Consider the following 25,798-nt stretch of genomic DNA (forward strand, 5'->3'; position numbering starts at 1 on the left):
TGATTTATTTACTTTCTGCAGAGTCCTGATTTCTGCTTATGGCTTTGTCAGACAAGTCCAGGAGGATCTTGGGTGATTCACTCAATCCCCCCCTGTTTCTTGGTCATCTTAGTTGCAAAGTAAGACTAATACTACACATCCTGCCCCACTGAAGCACTGGAGGACACTTCATTTATGTTGTTCACTAATGTTTCCTCCAAGAATTTCAGTGAAAAACAAATTGTAGATGTCTGAATTTTAGTGAATTTGATTTAAATCTTTAAGTATAAAGTCTTTGGTTCTGGGAACCAAGAAAACTATGGAATAGTAATGTCTTGATGCAAAATTCCCATCCCTAATTCCAGATTATTCAAAATTGTTCATAGTTTAATATGAGCTTCACTGTGTTAATGTGGGATACCTAGAATTAAGCCAATTAGCCATTTAATGAAACTGATAAGGTATTGCAACCTTGTAACCTAAAGGGAGCGTAACACATCAGTAAACTTGTAACTGAAGCATGGATCTCTATGAGGGTAGAGAAAACAGAGCAAGCTGCTGGACATGATTACAGTAGCCAGAATAGTGAGGAGGCCAGGTTGGATGAGGTTTGAGTGGCATGGTCTAGTGTGAAGTGTCTCTGCTCATGGCAAGGGGTTGGAACTAGATGAACTTAAGGTCCTTTCCAATCCAAACCATTCTATGATTTCTGTGCCATGCATTTAAGCTTTCTACCTGGCTGAGATTTAGTGTAAGATTAATTCCTCTTAATTTGGATTTTTCTAGATGAATTTAAATTATTTTTTGCCTTTTTTCCTCCCTTTTCTACAGACAAATGTTTCTTCAGATTTTTTGTTATATGTGGTTTGTTAGAATATGGGGTGTTTGGTTTTTTTTGCCTCTGGCACTAAGATACGGATTTCCTATTTGTGTGACAAACAAGATAGCAGTTTACTTAGGAGTTTTTGTTTCACTTGTTGCTCAAGATCCCCAGCTTTAAATCTCACTCTTTAGCTGGAATTGTTTTCAGGCATCTACTGTGACACTTAACAATGTTGAAAAAAAAACTAAAAATTCAGCGTGTGAGCTGCATAATTTCAAGGGGCTGTCCCCCTATCAAATCTTTCTTGTCTGTGGACTTTTATATCACCTTACATTGTGCTAAACAATAATACTAATCCATTCACCGCCTTGAATATTTTCTAATCTGTAATTATCCTGTGAAACTATCTTCAGTATTTAGATAGGAAATGCAAACCGAGACCAGGGAAATACAAAGTGATTGTGATGTCGTGATGTTCTTTGTCTTTTGAAGAAAGCATTTGATGTCATCTCTCTTAAATGCTCATGGTTTCCAATTTGATCTCATGCTATTGACAACTATGGGCTATTTCTGTGCATTGCTTTTATTTAAGAGCCATTACAAAGCAATCATATGAATACTAGTTTCCTGTGTGTCAATGACATTAGCGTGTTGGTTTTGTATTTCATGTGCTTTGGGATGTTTTGCTCAGAATATTTTAGTGTGTTTTATCTTATGAGTTTTATGGGGTTTACCATGGTGTTATTAATCTGGGTTCGCATATCTTTCATTCCAGTATCATCATAAGCTCAGGAAATAGATGGAATAAATGGAAGAAGGCATCTATGTCCTTCATTTGAACAAAAAATAGTTTTTTAAAAGAAGCTAGAAGCCATGTAGGATCATTGCCTAATTTTTGAAAGGATATTTTGGAAAAAAACATGTCATCTTCCTTCACCTGGATTTTCATCGTTCTTCTCATCATTTCTGATCCTGTTGCCAAAACTGCTTTCTCAACTTCAAAATCTTTCTGGAATTAAGTGGCTTCTGGATTTTGACAATGCAACATTTTGATGCATGTGTTTGTCACATCCTGATTAGATTGGTATAACTCCTGCTCTCTCAGGTCCCTCTCAAAACTCAATTCATAAACCAGAGTTTCATACAAGATGCTACCACTAGGGTGATGAAACAGAGAAATTCAATCACACCACGCATAGGTTATCCATTTTCCAGAGGCCGATGGGAGAGATTGGATTTTCTGAGCTTTTCTGGGCTGTTTTGTTTTGGTTTGTCTTTGTTTCTGTTCCTGTCTTCCGGGCTTCAATAAATTTTCTTTTTATTCTATGAAATAAAATAAGTTTCCTCTCCTCTTTTCCTGGCCATGAAACTATTTCTTCCATGTGCTTGCACTACAGTGAGCCACTTAATTTTGTGAGGCCCAGATTTGTTTACCTCCATCTTCACTTTCAAGCACATGCATGGTTGGGGGTTGCATTCATTAATTCTGCCCTGTGAGTTTCACACAGGGATACCTCAATGTTCTTAGCAGGCATTCAGGTCATGCCACTGTAGAGTAATGGTTTGATTTTGAAGGCAGTGACTTGCTCTTTTCTCTACGGGCCTCCAGCAGTCCCATTTGATGAGCCTTACAAACAAGTTTCCTTGAGTTTTTTTTTGTCAGGAGGCAAGAATGAGAATTATCTTCTGAAATGTTTGAAGGTGGAAGCACTGAATACCAAAACCAAAGAACTAAATCAGTCCACAGTGGAAGTCACACCATTCAGACCCTAGTCTGAGCTTGAACAACCCAGGTATCAGGACTGTTAAATAGTTTTTTATCTTGTCTGATAAATACTGAAGTATTGCTGAAGATTCCTGAACCCCATCAGGAAGGTTGTTGGGGCATGGGTTGACAAAAAAAGGACTGGTGCTCTGCTTCATTAGAAGTTATTTTAGAGCTTAGGGGTGTAGTCTGAACTAGTGTTACTCGATTTTGTCAGTAATGCTTTAAAACAAACTTAAGGACAGGAGGCACTGGAGGTGTTAAACCAGTGAGCAAGGATCTACTCAGTTAATCATTGGGTTTCTTACTGTGGGAAACAGCAAAAAATGGACAGATCACCTGGGAAGATGGACTTTCTGTGCTTGTCCATTTAGAACTAGGAGGAGTGTCTACAAGAACCTGTAACAGAGAAGCAAGCCATCTCCCTGATTACTTCATAATCACTTCAAGACCACTGCACTGTGGGTCAAGTAAAATGTGTAGAAATGAGACCCCAAGTCTGATGAGGATTTTGAGTTTAAGTCCCATGTCAGCTTGGCTGTGGGCAGAGGATGAATTTATAAGAAATAAAGGAGAGGAAAATATAAAATTCAAATATACTTTGCAGGCTCATAAAGCGACCTAGCTCAGTGTGACTTCTTTAGAAGCTATTTCTGTGGCTCTCTCCAGAAAGTCATTGGACTGTTCTTATTTTTCCAAAATCTGTTCACCCATTCCAAGCTTTAACTGAGATTCTCAAAGGTCACATTTGTTAAGGGGACATCGACATTTGATAGAGCTGGCTTATTTTTGACAATAGCAGGGGCAGCAGTGTATAAAGAGAATTGATACAACCCCAGTGAATGAATCAGGAACGAACCTTTGCTTCTAACTTTCCTAAGGCATTAAATAGCTTCTGAAATGTTCTTTTCGCTCCAGGCTCCCTAGCTCTCAGTCTCCCTGTGTGTCTAGAGGACACTGTCAACGTCCCCCTCCCACCTCTATGCTCTGAGGATGAATTGTTTCATGCTTGTTTATGCTAAGCCACAAAAGCTTGAAATTGAAATCTGTTTGCTCCTCTACTTCCCACTCATATATGTTCTCACTCACTGTACATTTTTGCAATAGGATTTTATCTCAAGGGTGTCTCTGAAGGTACTGTCAAATTTGATTGAAGTTCACCAGCTGACCCAAAAGTTACTGACATGTGACACAGGTACAAACAGGATGGCCTAATCAGCTTCTTTCCTTTCCTAAAAGGGGACAAGTCAAATGACAAGTCTTTCCCTTTCAAGTGCTATAGGACAGGATGGGCTGTGGTCTCTAAATTCTTCTTTAGTTTCAGCTGGACATGGTAGAACTTAACCTTCTAAAAGTACCAGCCTTGGTTGAAATAAACACAGCATTCTTGTGTGTGGAATCTGAACCCCAGGACAAGAGGAAGTAATTTCTAGTGTCAGGCATTTCTGTTGGAATCTCTTTCAAGCAAAAAGCCAAGAATCACCAAAAAACTCCTGTCAAACATTGCTGACTGTCTGTGGGGACCTGTTCTCATGGCACTGCCCTGTTACTGTACTTTATTTCTCATCCTATAAATGAGGCGCACAGGGAGCCAGATGAAGAGCAGAGACCAGGACTTGCTGAATTTACAAAAGAGCTTTAGGTGCAACTCCTTCCCTAAGCATCATCATTCCCGTTATGCACACATGCGCAAGGGTTTTACAGGTACATGCAATCCTCTTTACCATTTTTTTTCCTGTTCTGTGAAATTGAACAAAAATTGGGTGATGGGTTTAGAAATTAGGTGTGGGGTACAGATAGGGACAGACAGGCAAACCCACACTTTCGTGTGATCAGTATGGTTATTCAAGTCTTTTTTCTTAAGGAAACAAGGTAACGGGTTAAAACTTAAACAGAGGAAGTTTGGATTGGATCTAAGGAAGAAGTTCTTTACTGTAAGGGTGGTGAGGCACTGGAATGGGTTGCCCAGGGAAGTTGTGAATGCTCTGTCCCTGGCAGTGTTCAAGGCCAGGTTGGACAGAGCCTTGGGTGACATGGTTTTTAGTGTAAGGTATCCCTGCCTATGGCAGGCAGGCTGGAACTGGATGATCTTAAGGTCCTTTCCAACCCAAACCAGTCTATGATTCTAAGAAGGCAGACTGAAACATAACACTTGTGTTGCTCTAGCAGAGGTGGTGAGGAAATGGCATTCTGACAACAACCAGCACGGAAAAGCAAAAGGTACTGAGTGCTGCAACATGCACAAGAGTGGGAGCATTTGCACTTTTAACCATGAGAGGATCTTTCACTGAGTTTCCCTACAGTGCCGCAGTATCTTTCATTCCACATGCAATGTGCTTAAGAGAACAGGTATAACACCATCTCAGCAGAGGATTACATAGGCTGACTCTTCCATTTATGATGCTGATGCAGTGTCAGTCATAAGTATTTATTCTGGAGTAAATATAATTTTCCCCATAAAACTTGGTTGCAGTAATATTGGCATTTTGCAATACCTATTCATTTTTTGAGTGACAATAGACAAGGTTGCCAGTGACTCACTATACGGTTAAGCTTTTTTGTTTCAATTTGCTTACATGATTTAATGTGCCCAAGTATCTTACTGCTTTAATATTAATAATTATTCAGAAATTAATTCATAATTTCTGGCCGATTGGAAGGCAGGTTCACCAGAAATAGAGATATAGTTACACTGAAGGGTGTACTCTTGCTTTGACAAATATGGAGCTCTCAACAGTCTATAGTAGAGAGGAAAGTATCTAAGGATGAGATGTATAAAACCAAGTGAAGTAGCATGTCATAATATTACATAGAATCATGTCTCAAACCATTATGTAAGAAAATAAGATCAGTTTTGCATCACAGATTTAATTCAAGTAATTGGCCTGGCAAGAAATCTTTCATTCATTAATATTTAGGCAACAGCTGTTTTTTTGATTAAGTAAGCTAAATGTATGGAGTAGGATAAGAGGGATATTAAGCTCAGCTTCCACCTGAACTCTTCCCTAGTCTTGTTACCTGAAGATTTAGTTTACAATGGTATTTCAACCTCACTCCTTCCTTCAGCTGTTACATGTCTTCAGCCATTGTTGCATTCCTCTAGACACCACAAAAAAGGGGATAATAACAAATTTTTCCACTAACTAGTAGATAAACCTGCTTTTCTGACTATTTTTACCACCAAGTGCCTATTTTTGAGGGATAATAACAAAGAAAAATAAAAGAAGTGCTTCAAATCCCTGACAGTTTAAATTGTTCAGATTTTACATTCTCATCAGAATTCTCAAACTTATTTTTCATTGCAACATCTCATTGCAATGAGATGTTTCAGTGCTCTGGAATCAAAAAGTGTAGTTTCAGCTTGGCCTGGTATCAAATCACATTCTGCTGGTACACTGCAGTGACTGATAGAAGTTACAGTTTGAGTGATTTACGTTCCCATTCTTCTGCATCGGACAAGTATCCATACCAGACAACTGACCCGTATCTTGTGTGATGGCACCAAATCCCTTCATATATTGTTTTGAGTTAACAAGAGGAGATGTCATGGAGTATTATGAGACATATATCTTTGCCAGGTAACCTGCCTTCTAGGGCATATAGTGTGCTTAACTGATTGGACTGGTGGAAAATAGAAAGCCTAAGTGATCTGAGGTAGAAATTGGTAATGGAACAGGGACCACCATGCTCTCAAATGGTTCCTCTTTCTCTGTGTTGTTTGGGCTGAGGCAATACCACACAGTGAAGCTCAGATGGTAAAACTCAGCCCCTTAAATTAACAAGTGATTGGAAAAGATCTGAGCCTGATTTAACTCCCTCTGAAAGCATCTGGGCTTTTTGTTGATTGCAATCAGAGAGAGATCAGGGCCTTATAGCTTGCCTGCCATCTTCTGAAATGTTAGGTGACAAACAAGGCACTGATACTATTTCTCCTATGAAATGTTTGTTATTTTATCATAGCAGTGATGATGTGAAGAACATCTGTGTCATGCTCAGAGTTTCTGGTGGACTTCCCAAGCATAAAATGGTCTGGCTTCTGGTGCTTTGTTGTTTGGGTTTTGTTGCTGGTTTTCTTAAAGGGATTTGGCCACACTGTCTCTTTGCTAATGTGGAGCAGTCAGCTGGCAGGTACTAAAACCATCTAATAGAATAAAGTTGATCTTCTCTCGTTAATTAGACAGCAATATGCAATGTACCCAGTGGGCCAGATGACCTTGAAAATTAAAGTGAGAATAGAGACACATTTGAGAGTAAAATATCTTTACTTGCAAGGGCTCCGGGGTAGAAGAAACAAGGGGAAGTGTTCACTGATAGAACAGCCCAAACCCTCAGAATTTCTCTCATAAAATGAACTGGGATGTTTTATTGCTTTTACAGGCATTTCAGAAGTGTTTGTTAAGTGTGAAGTAGAGCAATCTTGTTGGGAGTGAACCTGGACAAAATTCAGAGTCTGTCAGAAAACCTTTCTGTGATTCCATCAATCGCTTAATCTCCATCTGTAGAGCCTAATATATTCACGTCACTGTAGCACCAAAGCACTTCATAATCCTTCATGTGTTTCCTCTCAAAACACCATGAAGGGCTGATAATACAGTTATTTCTACAAAAGAAGAACGGAGGCATTGCAGTTTTTCCTCAGGTGACATGAGAGGTCTTAACAATCTCATGTCACCCTAAGCAAACCACTGGGTTGTTTTCCCTTTTTATCTGTTATAATATTATGAGATCCGGGGTTTTGTTCAGGACTTTTCCATACAACAGTGAATTTTGCACTTCCTTGTAGTAAAGGGACTTTGGGTATTGGAGTGGCTGGCTAATGGACAAATACCTGACTCTAACTTTTGATGACAGCTGTACGTGCTAACTAATGAAGCAGTGGTAGGCTGCTGTAGACAGTGTGTATGGGTTAAGTAACTCTGATTCATTCATAGGTGAATACTAATGTAGCCAAAAAGCCATGTGCAAGCTGAATGAGTTACAGACATAGTAAGACTATGCAGGAATGCAATCAATATTCTCTCTGTGTATGGGAATGAGAAACACCTAACTGTGTTAGAACCTGTTAGCAAGCACAGGTACAGAAGGAAGCCAGCAGTCATGCTTTCTGGTGCTGGGCAGTTAAACCTTGCTAGTTAGTAGTCAGCCAGCAGTTTGTCAGTCCAGTGTTGCTTTGCTGTCTCGTCAGAATAGCGCACATCTTCCTGACAGTTTTGGTATCAAGTCAAACCCTCACTTCTGGATATCGAAGAGGAAAAGGCCTTTGTGATGATGCAGATGGACTGCTGGCATGACCTTTTGAGAATGTGTGTGCAGCATCACTGCCTTTACTTAAGTGGCATTCTGGATGCAAATGGGCTGGTAGCTTGTAATGTAGTGAAGTAAACATTTAGTCCTACTCAGGAGAATAAAGGCAGTATCAGGTATAGTGCTAACCCTAACCACCATGTATTAGAGCAGGTTCTCAGGCACAGTTGAATGCAGCAGTATTGGGATCCAAAGCCAAGGGAAATGGCTGCATTAAGGTGTAACTGATTCAAAAAGAGTCAAAACACATTTATGATCTGGTAATAGTCATTTTATAGTAACCTCTGTCCCAATTCCACAAACTATTTTATCTACTCACATTGCCACTTTGAAGTCACATTTGGAAAAGACTTGAGTACAGTCAGCCTCAGCTCAAATCAGAGTGAGATGCCAAACATGTAACATGCTGTACAAATCTAAGTTCTTTTAAGCAAAATTCTTGTCCTTGGCCTCTCGAATATGGTGGCCCAAATTAGCAGGTCTTTTTTATGCAAGTCACTTCTTGTCCCAATTGCTCTGTTATGAACTGGGGACAATGAGGTCCCCTCTGGTACCAGTGCTGTTGGGAAAATTAGTCCATCAGTGTTTATAAAGCAGTTGTCTCCTGCAGTGTTAAGCACTTTAGAAAAACCATGCAGAATTGAATAGCCCTGTCCTCAGAGCAGGCTTTGAGTAGCATGCAGTAAGCAGGAGCCTAGGGTTGCATACTGAACAATAAGGAAAAGCCAAAATATTGAATAATCTGCCCATTAATGAACAGTGTTGATACTGTGCACAGAAGAAAGCAAGAGCCCTTTGGAAAAACACCCTATGCTCCTGCAGTTAAAGGCTGTGTCATAACAACAGACACAGGGCTGACTGAAGGTTGTATGTATCCATGCAACCCTTAAGCATGCAATTTTGTGATGTTGAGGTTATCTGCTTTGACTGCAGCTTTCTGTGTGTAATAGGACTGAGAGTAAGAGTGGAACCATCTTTTGCGGGTGTTCATATAATGCCAGTCTACAGAGAGCATGGTACTCCTTTCCTCTTGCCTGAAGGTGAGTAGGTTGAGCAAGACTGACAGCTTCATACACCAAGGACTATGTGAAATATATGTTGTAATATGGGGGAATGCCATTCTACAGCAGCTGGAGTATTCACTAATAATCGTGAGGTGTTGTGCATTAGATTATTTGCATAGTCTGAGGAGGAGCAGAATCACACAAGAGTATGATAAACTGTGTCTAAAGAAATGCTTATGGGTATATTAGCTATTTTCTGTGAACCACTGCAATGAGGTTTCCTTTATCTGCACCCAACCTCCATCTCCAGGAGTGTAGAATGACAAAGAAATATAAATAGCTTAAAGGAGGTCTGCCTGTCTGAAGGGAAAGGTTTGTAAGGAGACAGGATTAGGGTACTCTGTGGAAGTGTCAGGCAGACTGGGCAAGAGTGCCTAGAGGAATATGCCTAGAGGTATTTGGCTTGTTGACAGTACTCACAGAAGTGGGAGTCCCGCAAATTAAGCACAAGTGAAGTTAAACTTCTCTTTCTCAGTGGTTTACAGCTTGTGATCCATGAATTGCAGCTGGCTTTTAGACTACATCAGGGAAGTTCATATAATGCTGCACTATGGTCTATGTATGTGAAATTTCTAAAGCATCAGTGCCTGCAGCAGAAATCTTTTGGGATCCAAAAATTGATAAAAACCCACTTGTCTGTTGTGCTCCTCTCATTAGGTCAATTATATGTTTGGTGTTGAAAAGGCCAAACAATGAATCAGGCTTTAAAATGGAAGAGCTGTAGGTGTTCTCAGAAACTTGGTTAAAGCATCTGGGTGCGAAAGATGGATGTGGCAGTGTGACTCAGCATGCCACTGGGAGTGGGAGTGCCCAGAACACCTTCCAGGGACAGAATAGATGAGACTCACTCCTGAAGAGCATTCATGTAGAGAGACCCACATGTAGAGCCAGATATGCCCTTCCTATGGGAAAACTTTGCTGAACAGTGGCTTGCCTCCCAGGGGATGCTCTGGAAACCCTGTCCCTTGGAAAACTGAAAGCTGGGCTGTGCATCATGTGGGAAAATATGCAATGGGGGAACAGTTCGGTACCAGGCACAGGGATAAGCTACACTAGTGATAGGATATTATAGTCTTACATCCCAGGCAAGCTCCCAGGGCATGGCTCTTCTAACTGCAGGTTGTGTTTTTATTTCCAGCATTCTGCTTCATGCCCAGGAATCCTTCTGGCATTCCTGAGGACACGGGGTGTGTAGGGAAAGTTAAATACTAGAATTGAGATATATCCTGAAGATCAGAGAAGGGAATCTGCCCATGCCAGGTGGGGATGTTGTGTTCTCCTGGATGTGTGTGTCTGTAACGCCTATTACCAGCTCTGAGAAATGCATGTATTCATCAGAAGGAGAAAATATCCCTTTGTGTTTATTCTTATTTAGCATTGTTTACACAGAAAATGGAGAAACACATCTTTAACCATCACGTACTCTTTAAAGTTATGTCAGTATACCACGCAGCGCTCATTCTGTAAACATCTACTCCACCATGTGGTCTTTGGGAGCTAATGCTCTTCTGCTCTGTATGGCCACTTGTGCTCAGCCTGGGGCACACTGCAGTGGTTATGTTAAGCAGCCTTTGTGAAGGTTTCCAGAGCTCTAAATTAAAAATGCAGAAAGCTGGGGAGGGGGAGAGATAGTTGGAAGGGGGGATTCTCTGTAGCTGGAGTGTTAGGATGTCTTGCTGCCTAATTGCCTTAGAACACGTGGGCTTGAATGAATCCTCTTTAATGAATAATAGGCAAATGCATAAATTGTAAACCCCAAGCACCCCGACGGTGAAATGCACACTAATGAAGACTCTGACTTTGATGGCAGGTGTAGGGCTGATTTGTAAAATGTGGTGAATATACCAGGTTTAAAATGTTACATTTATAAAAAGAAGCAAGTCTTCCATGTGCTCTCCTTGTATTCACTCTCTCACACTGCACACCTACCCTTCCTGCATGAGATTGCAGGCTGCAGTCTCACAGCAGTTTCTTGCTGTAACTCTTGCTTCAACAAAGTACAACAATAGAGACCAATTACCCTCTGTCTCCACTCTTATGGCAATAAGCCTGAGGAGGGGGGATAAAAATGAGTGCACCCCCTTCCCCCAATACCTTTTCAATTTCAAAGCCTAACCCTGTTGGTAGTGCCATTTGTGGATTTGAACTCCCTGGCTTTGTGTGCGGCATTATCTGGAGATTCACCTGGTACTGATCCAATGAACCAATGCAACCTTACAAAGCTGAAGGGAAGAGTGTAGAGTTCTCTTTGTAATAAATCATATGCCATGAAAAAGGATTTCTTTAACTCCTTTCCTCCATTATTCTCCGTATCTCACCTTGTGGAAATGGGTCTGTTAGTGAGAGACTTAGACTCACATAGCAGGAAAAATGAACAGGGGAGGGAGAGCTAAAGTGACAGGAAGGCAGAGCTCCTGGAGGTTTCTATAACGTGGAGATTCTAGAAGAAAGAAGCTCAGTCTGAAAGAACAGGAAGCAGCTCTAAAAATAAACCCAGCACAGGCCTTGGTACTAAACCTTTCTTAGCTCTAGAAAGGAACAAGGACATTTTCATTAAGCAGCTGCATAAGAAAGCCCTAAAACCAGTGATAAGTTGAGCCCCGAAAGGTAAGGAGGTTCCATCCACAGAATTGCCCAGCAAGCTGAATGCTGGTCTTGAACATCTTTGGTTTTACTGAGTTGAGCTGGTAACCTCTTGAGATCTGGCTGCCTCCCAAGGAGGGAGGGATGAATACTGCAAAATGTTTCAGTTTTCCATTGCAATTTTGAAACTCATTTGCTTTGACTGAATTTGCACTGTGTTTATGTAAATTTATAAACACTGTAATAAATTTATCTACTTACAGAAAATAGAAATTTTACAAAAAGGCTGGAGAACATTTGTGAAACGCAAATTCTAATCCGACGAGTATAATCACAGAACCTGATTGAAATGTACACTGAATCACAAAGCAGAAGCATAGTATGTGGTCTATAAATCTAGCAAACCCCAATGAGCGTAATCCAAGATTCAAACAGTTGCTAACAGCTTGCATATTTTAAATTACGTACATGTCATTTTTTGTGGTGGCAATGACTGTGACTCACAACCCGGGTTTTCAGAGTATGGATGAGGACCACAGTTAGGTAATAGTACCAGTTTGCTGCTTTGCTTCTTATAGAAAGCTCACTTTTTACACTATATATAGTTTCTATATATAATTTTATATATATATATATAATGATATATAATTATATATATAATATATATACTCTCTCTATATATATGTATACGTATAGGTTTTTCACTACTTCTGATTACACTTTTTTCTAACCTAGAAAAAAGGTTAGAGAGTCTGTGCCAGCATGTCATTCTTATCTGGCTCCATGTCAATATTACCTGCCACACTTATAAGAGCATTCATGGGCATGGCCATTAAACCCCATGGAATGGGATATTCTCCAGTGTCTTTGCTCTGGAGATGTTCACCTCCTCCAACCCTAATTGTGAAGCTGTTTTTGTCTCCTTTTGTACCTCTTGGATTCTGTCATGTCCCCTGTTTTGCTCTCCTCCATATCCCCTTTGAAAGATCATCCTTAACCAGTCCTTTGATATACTATAGTTTTTTTCCACTGGTTAATTTTGTACTGAACAGATTAGTTTATTTACTGCACAGAATAAACCTAATCTGTAGAGAACAGATTTATCATAAATCTAGAGAACACTTACCAAGTCACATAAGAAACTGCATTGGAGCCGATGACAACGCTTGCAGTAAGTGAACCGGTCTCAAATATTGAAGGAGCCTCTATTATATTAGAAAGCAGTTTTCCATTGTAGAGCTGCTCTTTCCAAAATATAACTATATTTCTACTTTGCCTACCCAGTACTTGAAGCAGCAGATAAACAGTTAAGAAATGGAAGCAGCAAGCAATGTGTAGTAGAAATGGGCTGGTTTAAGATTGGTAGGGGGAATTAAAAAGCAGTGCAAGAAGCAATTTTTAAGTTATCCTGTACAAGATCTTGCTTGGGAGGTATTAGCCCCAAGGGAGATCACATCATCTGGGAGCAAGAAAATATAGCAAATGCAGGATCTGAAATAGGCATGTGGGAGACTCTTACCATATGTTTTGGTCATGTCCTGATATACGTGAGCTGAGGGAGACAGTTCTACATGTAATAGAGTCAATAATCAAATCTGAAGTACCAAGGAACACAACTTGATGTTTCCGTAGAGAGACCACAAGTTTGCAACAGATGAATAAAGAGGGAATGTAGAAGATACAAATTTGTCTTTAAGCAAAAAAGGAAAGAAAAAAGGCTTTAAAATGGAGGGGAGGGGGGATAAAATTTTACACTGTTCCCAGACTGGAAAGCAATAGTAATGCCTACATCAGAAATTTAATTAATTGTTGTTACACTGATAAAGATGTGATATACCACATCAAAGACTGGCTAAATGGTATTTGGAAATTAATTTGGATTCCTATTAAACAGAGCTCAGAGGAGCTTCCCAAATGAATAACTTGTTTGTCAAGCATTGCTTCCTTCTGTTTATAAAAAGTCCTCTCAAGCAAATACAACTATTTTCAACTGTTCTTGTTGCTTGAAATGCACAACGAGATTCATCACTAACCGGACATTCATGGCACATTCAAATACTGCAAATTGTAATGCCTTAGTATCTTACAGAAGTTAGATGTTGCTTACTTCTGTTCCCTATAGGGATGACTTATATAAAGTTACCTAAAAAGTCTTATATTTAATATTGTCAATCCATGTTTGAATTTAAAATTTGCTTTTGTTGCTCTGTAGCTTGGCCACTTCAACGTGCTTTGGAGATGAGCACAGTGGAAGCCCAATGTACACATTTTCTATGGCAGTGGGGCTGGAACTACATGATCATTAAAGTCCCTTCCAATCCAAACCATTCTCTGATTCTGTAGTGTTATTAGCTTTAAGTATTCTTAAAACAAAATGCAAGTGAAAACGCATTAACCATAGAGAAGATGTGATTTCAGGTTCTGATCTCTTAAGCAAGTTATCCTGTTGAATGAGCACACAGTTTTCTCTACAACTGTGCCAAAATACAGTAAGATTCATGATGATCTCCACAGTTTCTGCTTTTTGTTACACGAAAAACACATCCCTGTGATTCTGCTCGTGCACTGGTTTTTTGCCAGTGCAATTTCACATATGTCGCTGGATGTTCTTCTGATCTTACACTAATATTTGTGAGTTCAAAAGAAGATAGGATTTAGTAGAACTCAGTTTATGTGAAGACAAAAAAAAAAAGGAAAGATATACAAATGTTGTATGTTTTGCTTTATGGTGTGATGGAAACAACTTTCAGAGTTGTCTGTAGAACTGCAGCTGTTGGAGTATCCAGCGAAGAAATCCATATGTTCTCTAGACAAGCAGACGAGTGATCACCAAGACAAGGAGGTGGTTTTCTCCAGCACAGAAAGCAATGTGTCTCATCTGTACACCATGTCAGCACTGATTGATAGCATTGCAGAGCTGGTAGCTGGGTGTTTGAACTCCCAGACAGCCTGACGGTTGGGTTGTCTAAGGCCAAGGAGCATGACAGATCCCTGCTTAGCTTCCCAAGGGAATTTTTATAAAAGAATGTCCCATTAACTTTATAATTTTTGGTTCACAGAAAAACATTCATCATTTCTAGAAATGAATTTTATCCTCTGGTTTCATCCTTTCACTTTTCTGCATATTGCACCTCTCTGTCTTAGTTTTTATTTGGGTTTGTATGCAACCATTTGTTTCAGCTTTTGAGAAGTGAGGATGTTTCTTTCTTTTAGTCAATTAAACTTATGGGGTTTGGTCATCATATCCTTAGAATTTCTATCAAAGGATAGTGCTACGGGAGTAAATCTCTATTGTTTGCATAGGTGTGTTTAAAAGATTAAGGCTGAACAGACATTCTCGTAATAGACTAGGGATCAATGAAAGCTCTTCTTTTCTCAAAAAGCTTTAAAGCTTAGCAGTGAAGTTGATTTTTTGTTTGTTTGTTTTAAATATAGAGGAAGTTGCATCTTTTCCTGGGCTTTTCTTATTTGTGCAGTCTTTCATAGAGTTTCTGAGCAAGAATTACCCAAGATCCCACTGATCCTAAGATCAGTTTTAGATGACAGAAGAGACTTCTCTTGTATTAGAGGCCACAGATTGTCTAGGTGATCTCTGCAGTAGTCAAGGGACATTTCCCCCACCTATTTTGTGGCACTTTCAGCTTTTTGATTTCTTCTGTGTTCAGTCTAACAACACCCGTTTGAGTTTTAATGGGACTTCAAAAGGGATGGGATATTACTCTGTGGAACTGAAAGTAGAAGATTCAAACTCAAAACAATGCACTGAAATGGCAGGGCAGGAAGGAGAAGCCAAGGTGGCACACATGCTTCAACGACTACACAATTTCATGGCCAATAAGCATTTTAACTTAGTGTCTTGGTTGGCTAACTTTTGTGTAGGCAATTGCAGGAGGGGAAGAGACTAAGGCCTTGGGTTAGTGGAACAATTACATTCATGCGTTAAATCCCTTAAGCACATGCTTAATGGCCATTGATTTCAATGCTCTTAACAGCTTTGCTGAGTCAAGGCCTGACTGAGGGCAAAGTAAAGGCCTGGTGGTGAAGTTTATGAATCATCCTCATAGCTATAGACCCCTAGCTAAAGCACTAGTGAGAAGAGAACCTCGAAGACCAAGGAAATTCTTCCTGTGGCAAGGTGGTAGAGGGTGAAGGACAGAGCAAGCAGATGTGTTGTTGAGGGGAAAAAAACTGAATGACCAAAGATGTTTCAGTTGATGCTTTTCTGGTTATTTCTAAAAGTGCCTATTGCTGCAGGCTTTCCTCACCCTCAGAGGAGCATTTTCTTTGGGTTTTTTTCCATGACAATAACTTGCTTAAATACATCAGCTGCAGATGTATTTCTACAGCTGAAGCCTGAAGAGGCTACAGCCCATATATGTCATTTGTGTGTGTTTTCTTATGTGTGTGTCTGCAGGTGCTCCCTGATGGGGTTTGATTTAAACCGGCACTGGGCAAATCCATCTCCTTGGGCTCATCCAACACTTCATGGAGTGAAACAGCTCATCATTGAGATGTACAACAATCCGGTGAGTGAGGAAAGGTGATGCCAGCACAGCTGCTTCCCGAGGTACTGACTCATTGTGCAAGATGCCAGTAATTCTGACGTGGTTTAATCCAGTGGTAAAACAAAATAAGAGAGAAGACAACACCACCCCCACTGCATGAGATCAGGGAACATTTGTGTCTTTTAAGTCTTTTATTATCAGAATGGAAAAAGCAAGTGAAATGAAGTTCAGCTCAGATTAAATATGGAATAACTCTGAAAGCAGGGCCTAAATTCAGTCGAGCACCTCTCATGATGTCCTGAGCTGGATTCAAAACAGCAGGCCCCCCAAATTGAATTACTGAATGGCACTGATGTTTAATCCAGTGCTCTGGCAGGGGTTGCTCTGTAGCGTGCAGAGCAGGAGTGGGATAATATTTGCAAATATTATATAAACACATGTGCACACACTCGTGCTCACTCAGAGAAGCAGAGGAGTTCTTGAAGGTGAAATCTTAGCTAATCAGACAAGATAGATTGCAGAGAATATGGAGGAGTGGGAGGGAGGCAGACAGCTATTGAATGTTTGACATCAAAGCGCAGAAGGATTATTGAACGTGGCACCTAAGAAAAACTGCTGAACAAAGATAGAGATTGGGTCGGAAAAAAATCACTGCCAAAAAAGTAAGAGGAGATTTTATAGGTGATTCTTTTTTTCTGTATGGAATTCCTGGTATTTGTCCTTTCTTTTTGCTTCCCATCATGGAGATTGCTTTGGATCTTTCATTCCCTGGAGTTTTGTTGGTTTTTAATTTTCTTTTCTTAGTGTATAAAAACCCCTGGTTTGTCTTGCTAGTAAAGAAAGAGGATTCTTACCCCTGGCTACATCATTTATAGAATAAGAGCTCCTTTAATTTAACTCCTGGTTCTTCCAATACATCTTGATTGGACTTTTTATCTTCCAGCTGGTACTAATACCTGTACAGAAGGGGTTTTAGGTACGAAAAAGATAGGTTAATAGATAAGGTCCTTACATACAGAGTGAAATCCAATTGCATGGAAAATATTTTCTTAGACTGCTAATTGTTTGGCACAGGATTTGTCTTTCTATTCTGTTTGTGCAGCCCCTCTGCCTGTGACCAAGGCTCCTAAGCCCTGCTGTATTAGAGTGATGATCATGGAAAGTACAGAAAGGAGCTTTACAGCCAGCCTGGTGTTTTCTCTGTTTCCTTCCCCAAACAGCAAGACAATTTTCCTTCTAGATGAAGGAAAGAACATGCAGGCTGCTTTTTTTGAGGAAAAAATAAGATTTTTTCTTTCCAAGAAAAAAAAAGAGGTCCTTAAACATTAGAAGAAGGCTGGTATAAGGAAATGCTTCTAGATAACAAAACAACAAATCCTGGCACTATTAAAGGTCATTATCAGTAAAATTGAGGGATTCTTTTCAGCTTTCTCCCATTCCAGGGAAGCTTTGAAAACTCTGGTGGTTCCCAGCTGTGAAATACCTTGTTACTTATTGCATTCATGTGAAGAATGAATTTATTTACTATGGTGGCTAAAAAGAAAAAACAAAAGAAATGTTTGGTCAGAGTTGGTCTGAATTGGAAATGTTTTCTTTCTCCATCCCTCTGCTTCCCACCCGTCCCCAGTGGACAACCTGAGATGATCCAGTTCCAGTTCATTTCCTTATATGGATAAGAAATAGGAGCCTTTCAAACATGAGTGTAACATTTCCTTTTCAGGGTTATTTAATTCAGAAAACAAAAAAAATACTGTTTAGGAGCCCTTTCTTGGATTAAACCACCAGCAAAGTTCTCATGGCTCTTCAGAGTTCACTTCTCAGTGAACTAGCTGCTTACCTAAAAACTTTCTTGTCTGATTTTATCATCCCTTAGTCCATACCAGCCTGTTTGACAGTTTTAGAGACCCTCAGCAACACAGTTCAGTATATGAGATTGAGTTCTTTTTTATGCAATACCAGATTCTTAGTCCTTCTGATCGCAGTGATATTTGTATGAACAGACTATAGCCGAAGTGCTGAGACAAAATGGGAAACCATGCCAGCTGCCTCCGAGAGAGGGCATAGAGCTGTACATGTGCCATCCTGCTCTATCAGTGACTGTTTTCATTAAGTTCTTGAGATAAAAAAAAAACACACCCTGACAGAGTGCCAAAATAACAACCTGCTTTGAATCACTTCAGGCTGCAAAAGCTTTTAACTACTCTCCAGTGTAAGAGTGTAACTTTTAGATGAGTAATACATGATAGATGGTTGGCTGCATGTGAAGGTGAACCCGTTGCAGGAGGGCTGTTGTCAGACTGCGACAGATCAGGGATTATGCATTTGAACACGTCTGTCCTGCCACCGTCTCCTCACCTGAAGTCTTGCCAGACTGGGGGTTATGGAATGAAATCAAATGCAAAGTAAAGTTCTCTGTGAAATAATGCAATAAAAAAGTAACCTACCTCCCTCCCATTCTAGACAAGATCTGCAGTGAGGAGCTGTCCATGAGAGATTGGATTCTTTAAAGCAGAGGCAGTTCAGTTTCGTATTGCCATTGCGGAATGGCTCAGTGCTGGTCTTTGAGATGTAGTCATTCCCTTAAATCATTTAAGGAAAACTAGCTGCTATAAGAGCATAAAACCACATTTTAAATATTGCCGCATAGGAGGATATTTCTTCAGCTTCTGCAGTGTGGAAGATAGGCTGTTTCCTTTGAAAAAGGGTTCATTCTAGAGGGGGAGGGTGGCTGACACAGAAATAAGTGGGTATGAGGTGCACACACCATGCCATAGCTACAGTGATTCCAGCACTGAGTGGTCCAAGGCTGAGTGCTTACTGCAGTTGCTGCATAAAAATAAACCTGAGCACCTGTGGTTCTCTGTCCTGGGTTTTACAAAGAGTGCTAATTTTGTTGTTAGTGTTTCAATTTCCATAATGACCATATGCAATTTAGGAGGGAGTTGATGGGTCAAGAAACCAGAGAATGATAGGAAGCTTTTGATCTCCATGTCACTGATCTTGAAACAATCCCTCCTGACGGTAAGTCACTGTGTTGGCCTGTATGAAGCAAGGGGATATTTGCAGTCATTTCTAGTGCTGTCAGTCTTGCAGATGAGACTGAAGTGACAGACTTGCTCTTCTAGGTCATGTGCTGTTGGCAGAAGACATTTCTGTCTTTAAGTACCTTTCCCTGCCCATATGCCAGTCATCATTGCCTTCCCACCTCTTCATCCAATGGTATGTGTGGATGGTTCCCCTGTCTATGCTGAAGCAAGTTAGCTGGTTTAGCTCAGAACATTAATGTATTGTTTAAACCAAGCCATCTGGCTTTTGTCTGGAGTATGTTAAAGGATGTTCATGTGAGCTGTTCCAACAGCTAAACTGTGGGTCCAGGAAGTCCTGCTTGGGCACGATAACACACTTCAAGAAAAGGGCTGTTCAGAGAACGAATGTCTATAGCCTAGCTAAGGAATCATCTCATAAAGCATATATGCACAGCTAGATTTAAAGACATGAATAATCTGATTAAACTCAGCGGTGTTCCTTGTGTGTTTACGGTTCAGCAGGTGCTTAAATATTTTGGACTGGGGATAAAGTGCTCAGCACTGGCAAGCTCAGGATATGGATGGTCTACAGAGATCAAACAGTCCTTATCTCTGAGATAACATGAAGCCTCAGAGACAGAGAGCAGCATAACAGCTTGATTGTTGGACAGGTTTCGTGTGGCCATTCAGCACTTTTCCCAACAAGCAAACACACTCTTTAAAACAGATTTAATGAGTGAACTTAGGTAGTGTGTTCACTGCCAGCTCAGCCCCCTCGAGTATGTGCGTTGTGGTATGGTCTTTAATCATAGGGGCTCATGTTATTCTCTGAGTTCTCCAAATGGAAAACTTTCACATAATAAGCAGCTATTCAACGTTTTGTTTTAGCTTCAGTGCTCATTGTGCAGCTCTGTCCTGTATTTACTGTGCACTATTCAGATCCTGCTCTGAGGATAGAATTGTTAATCTCGTGGGCTTTTCTGTTTTGCTCAGTGCTATACCCTGGGAGCATTTCAGAAGTGTTAATTAATTATTTGGGGGGAGGACACCCCTGTGAGAGACAAATATGTTATCCTTGTATGGATAGTAAAAGAGAGGCAGAGACAAATATAACCATAGCTACCTACTGATTTGACATAGATTATTTAAGATGTCTGGGATCAAATTTGTTTCATGTCATTCACCAGGGTTTGATACATCCGCTGTCTCATTTCCACCCCTTCCTTTCCCAAGGAAGATTGGGATAGGCTATTTCTGTCATGTGGAGCTCTTAGGGCCTAGAAGACAAGGAATAGGCAGTGACCAATCACTTGGGAAGCATCCATTTCGAGTGATTTGCCCCCCCCGAAATGAAATTGCAGAGACGGGATGCAGTGCTCCCAGGCACTCTTTTTGTAACACTCTACTTTGTCTTGCAGCTTCCATCTTTCTTTTATTCTGCTTATTTTCCATGTCCTGTTGTCATTGAGGCTGGAATCCTACACGCAAATGATTCTTATATTAGACACTGTTCACCTTTGTGTCCTGAGTGACCTGAAGACCCTATCAGAAAGAAAATGAAAAGCCACTCACCTGAGGTGTGCTCATTTATTTTCATCTTTGTCATGCACACATATACCAAGGTTTTAAGTTATTTCTGTATAAGTAACTTTTCTGTTTCCATTCCTTCCTTTTGAATGCTTGATGTTGCTGGACGAATGTTTTGAATCAAAGCAAAACATACAATTGAAATGAAGTCCCAGCATGCTGAAATCTGAGTCATCTGCTGGGCTGGAACCTTTAGATCCACCACACAGACATCTGCCACAAGAACTGATGAATTAACTGATAGAGGATGACAATCTGCTACTGCTGTGGCGTGGTGTGAGGGAGGGAGGGAGAAACACTGCCTGTGGGCTCTGTGGGTATCAGCTGACAACAGATTTCATAATAAGGAAGGATGAGTAAACATAATACTGAAGGCTTGAGGGAGATATTTAGGGCTGAATGACACCTTTTAAGTTTTTGAGAAGGTGTTTTAAGATTCCATGTATAGGCTTAGACTTGTACAAAAGCATGTTTCCAACAGGCCAGGTTGGATAGGGTTTTGAGCGGGGGGGCTGGATCATCTTCAGGTCCTTTCCAGTCCAAACTATTCCATGATTCTGTGATTTTCCTGTCTCTGAGGAGGCCTTGTTTTTTTATCCAGGTAGGCTTGGGTATGCAAGCTTTAAGACTACATATGAATTAACATTTGTCTAATAAATCAACTTAATTCTAGATTCTGTGGCAGATTACTACATTCCTCTTCATAAAGAGAATATATTTTCTTCCAAATGTATTGAATGCACACTCTTCCAGTCCTGTTATCATCTATCTCTCTACGCTTTAGAGGGGGATGATAATCCTTCACTAGGGTTGGCTTCCCCGAGTACATCGTGCACCCTCACTACTGCAGAAAGACAGTAGTAATAGCTTTGACTGGGGAAATGGCCTGAGCCATTTCTGATTTCTAGCTTCTTGCTTTCTCTGCTGGTAAACCTAGATACCATGATACCATAAGGCAGGGGAAGTTTAATGTCTACTGTGTGTGGAGCAGGTTAGTGTGGCTGGTTGAAAGGAAACACATTTTATCCCCGACAATCTGTAACTAACTGTCACTGCCCTTTTGAGTGTTATTCTGACTGACTGTTGTTGTCCTCAGACACTGTTTAGGCTGCCTACTGTCAGTGCTGTTCTTCAGCCTACTTCTTTTCTATGTCTTCAGTACAGCATCAGTGTGTACTTGTCAAGGGCAGTGGCTTTGACAGTGTGGGAACCATGTTCAAAACGTGGCACTGTGGGAGTGCCCCATGGGCTGCACATCAACCCCCAGCTTTCTTCATTATTATGAACTTTTGTAGTGATGGAAAACAGTATTTTTTTTTCTAGTATCCCTAGTTATAAAGACAGTGACATATTTTGAGGAAAGTTTTCCAGTTTCTTGGAGAAACAGGTCACAAAATGAAGACTTAGAAACCTGTATCTGATATTTTACAGCTTCCCACTGTCCCTAATAGCAGCATTGCTTTCATGACCTCCCCTCATCTCTGCCTTTAGCAGTGCTACATCCTTCACCAGATAACTTCACATTAAGAAAAGTGCAGCTGGTGTCCAAGATGCACGGACTTGGCTGGAACGTGACATAAATTTGATTGTTGTCAGTCCTGCAAATTGTGTCAATTTTAGAGGCTCTTCTTCCACTCATCTGGTGAATGATGTTGTTAGTATTATCATCAGTGTGACATTGGATAGTTGGCAAATAAAGCATAGTAACAGATTTTGCAAGGGTTTCACATCACAGTTGTAAACTTAGGCTTCTTATACTATAAGCACACAAGTAGTATTATCTAATCTAACGTTTGAGTGACTGGAAGCAATTGTTTTCTGTTTGAAAATTCTTTTCCCACATCATCTCCCCTGCTTCTGTTATAAATTGGAGCAGCACAGTGTAATATATTTCACTGCAAAATTATAAGCTGATTCTCATTCCAGCTGAAGCCAGTTTGGATGCTAATAAATGTTTGGAAAGGCTGTGAGGTTGGGGTTTGGTGCTGCTCAGAAATCACACAGAGCCAAACAAATCAGTTGAGGTCTGCATCAGCTGGTATATGGAGTCATAACAGATTAACATAGGGTAATGAGATCTGTAGCATAACACACTACCTGGCTCCATTTTGCTGTTAGCAGAGCTCTTAAACTTCCTTCCCCAGCTAAACAATACAATTGAATAATCATTGTTAACACAATATTGAATTTTAACAACCTACTAGGAAGTGATGTTCAGATAGTCCCTTAGATATCCTGAGTTGTCATTTGTACCTGATGGTTTTCACTCAGACATCAAAACAGCTATCATCAGGCATCACATTCTGCCAATAATTCTCAAACTAATATAGTACATGTTATTCTGAGTTCTTCTCAAGCAAAATGGCCAACATGCTGCCTCTGCTTTCTCCTCCTGAAATTGGAAGAGATTTTACCTCTTCTTATGCAGTTTGTGTTCAACTATGACAACCCTGTGGCTGCTTTCTATGGTAATGTTTGTGTTTATGCCAGTTTGTTGACACTGTAGAAATGCCCTGTATCACTTCTATCTTGCAAGTCCCCATTGACTGAAGCATAACTTTTTTGTATTGCAAATATAATTCATATTTCAGTTCACTGTTGTACAAAACAGTAGTAAGGGCAACCTTTCTTTCACTGGTGCTAGGGTGTAATTTAATGTGATGCACTGATCAGTGTCTGATTCTGCAGCTTTTGCTTAGAATCAAAATCCTAAGCACCTGCTATTTCCCACCTTACTGTTGATTTAGCATACTATGAGTTAGTAATGCTCTAGCTAGCATTATATTTCACGTAGACTGGTAAAAAGTATTTCCATTAAACTCTTCTCATTGTTTAATATGGGTATTAAATATAATTGGGTATATTCTGAAAGAAAGAAATGTGATGTGCAGGATCAGTTTGTTAGCTGTGGCATTTTCTGATAAGCGATCTCATGGGAGTGGGTGTCATTGTTTAAGCCCAGCCAGTAACTCAGAACCACACAGCCGCTCTCTCCCTGCTCCCCCTTTCCTTCCCCCCTGCTCCCAGAGGGATGGAGAGGAGAATCAAAAGAATGTAACTCCCACGGGTTGTGATAAGAACAGCCCAGTAACTAAGGTATGACACAAACCACTGCAGCTGCCACCAATAATAATAATGATAAGGGAAATAACAAGGGAAGAGAATACAACTGCTCACCACCCACCAACTGATACCCAACCAGACCGAGCAGTGATCTAACCCTTCTGGGTAACTGCCCCCGGTTTATATAGTGGGCATGACATGCTGTAGTATGGAATATCTCTTTGGCTAATTTGGGTCAGGTGTCCTGTCTCTGCTTCCTCCTGGCTTCCCCTCCTCCCTGGCAGAGCATGAGGCTCAGAAAGTTCTTGGTCAGAGTAAACATTACTGAGCAGCAACTAAAACCATCGGTGTTATCAGCGCTGTTCCCACGCTGAGTCAAAACCACAGCACTGCACCAGCTACTAAGAAGGAGAAAAATGATTGCTACTGCTGAACCCAGGACAGTGGAAATAACAGTTCGGAAGAATTCCTCAGTTTCTTTCACTCAGTTTTAACAAATCTACTTCCAGTTTGCTCTTGAGTAAATATTCTTTCATGATCCACTAGCATGTTCTATTTTTCTGTTAGGTAAAGCAGCTTCTGATGTTAGTAGCTTCCTTCCATAGTCCTTTAAACACACAAAATAGTATGAGAAACTTGCTAGCCACAGAGCTAATTTGACACTAGAGTAAATTATTTGCGGAAGATGCTGAATCTTTACCCTTGGAGGCTTTTATGACAGGTATTTATTGGAAAACGTTAAGATAGAGTTAACTTCCTTTTAAAGAAGGCGAATACACTCAGAGACCTCTTCAGACTTCCTTCTTATCTCTAATTAATCTATGATCTTTGTGGCTTCTCTTTGTTTTCAACATGTAAACTGCCTACATGTGTATCTTCATGTATAAAAATGTATATATAAGAGTGAATTTAGAATTTCTCTGGTAACATGTTAGAAATCATTGACATAGTTAGGTGAAGTCCCACCTGAAACTGTGAACTCCCTCTTAAAGTGCTAGCCATGGAATGGATGAGCTGTTCAGGCCACCCTATGTTAATAGCCTTATTTTTTGCAAAGGCAAATTTATAAATTGGGAATTATAAGAAATATTTCATCTAAAGAGGCTTTTGGTTGGTTTTGTTTTGGTCACACTGATATGTTCATGATCTAGCTCTGGATGATGTTCCATTATACTTTTGTCACATATTCTAGACTCTCCAGGAAATGTGTCTACAGCTACCAAATTTCTCTCTGTATTTAAAGTGCTAATCATATCACCATAGTTGTGGTTCTCTGAGACACTGTGTGGTTTCTTTGGCTGGTTGGTTAGGGTTTTTTGCTAACCCCATTTAGTAATGTTTGTATAGAATAGAAACAGTTAAAGCTAAATTCATTTCCTAAAGAAGAATGAAACATTTTAATCCCAGAGACTAAACCCAAAATCTCCTTTGTTTCAAAGTGATGATGATCAGTGTTTGCACCTGGCACTTCTAAGATGTTCTTCTTCATTAAACTCAGACACTCTTTGAATCCCTGTAGACAAATTGTGTGTGGTTCACCATCCTATCTCTAGATAAGTAGCCCTTTAGTTAACTCTTCCAGATTCTCAAATGTTGTATTTGCATCTCACGTTTGGGCTATCTGTGTGCAGTAGCGTTTGCAGGTTGCTGCTCTAAACATCTAAATCAGACACGTTTTTTTCTCCTGTAGTTTGCCATTCTGAGAAATCTTTGTACTGCTGGTTTTTGTTCAAGGCAGACATGTTAGTTATGACCTTCACTTTGCAGTGATCTACTGTGCACCTTATCTTTTCTTCCTCGTGTTTTATTGCTATTACACGGGACTTGCATTGTTGCTTTCTTAGTTTTAGCTCAGCAGCTCTGTCTCTTTCCACAGCTCTTCAGGGCCTTTAGTCAAACCCCTCTCTTTTACCTTGGATCAAAATATTATCCATCAAAGCTTTAGTGTCCTCTCTACCATCAAAACATGGTTGTATTTTCCTGGGACATGCCTAGGGGGCTGAACACAACTCAAATATCCCTCCGAGGAAATAGTGTCTCCTAAAATACTGGTTTGAAGATGTACAGCCATGTTCTCTATTTTTCCAGGGGCATCTGCC

At 40.2% G+C, this 25,798-nt stretch overlaps 1 protein-coding gene across 1 annotated transcript in view; it reads left to right on the forward strand.

Annotated features, from left to right (window-relative positions):
• AGBL4 (AGBL carboxypeptidase 4) overlaps positions 1 to 25,798 on the forward strand; it is a 952,894-nt gene that overhangs the window by 775,066 nt on the left and 152,030 nt on the right. Inside the window, exon 9 of the mRNA XM_034063537.1 lies at positions 15,933 to 16,044. Coding sequence (XP_033919428.1) covers positions 15,933 to 16,044 — 112 coding nt within the window. The remainder of the gene's footprint in view (positions 1 to 15,932; positions 16,045 to 25,798) is intronic.

The sequence above is a fragment of the Melopsittacus undulatus genome, chromosome 6 (assembly GCF_012275295.1).
Source record: "Melopsittacus undulatus isolate bMelUnd1 chromosome 6, bMelUnd1.mat.Z, whole genome shotgun sequence".
In the NCBI taxonomy this organism is placed as follows: Eukaryota; Metazoa; Chordata; class Aves; order Psittaciformes; family Psittaculidae; genus Melopsittacus; species Melopsittacus undulatus.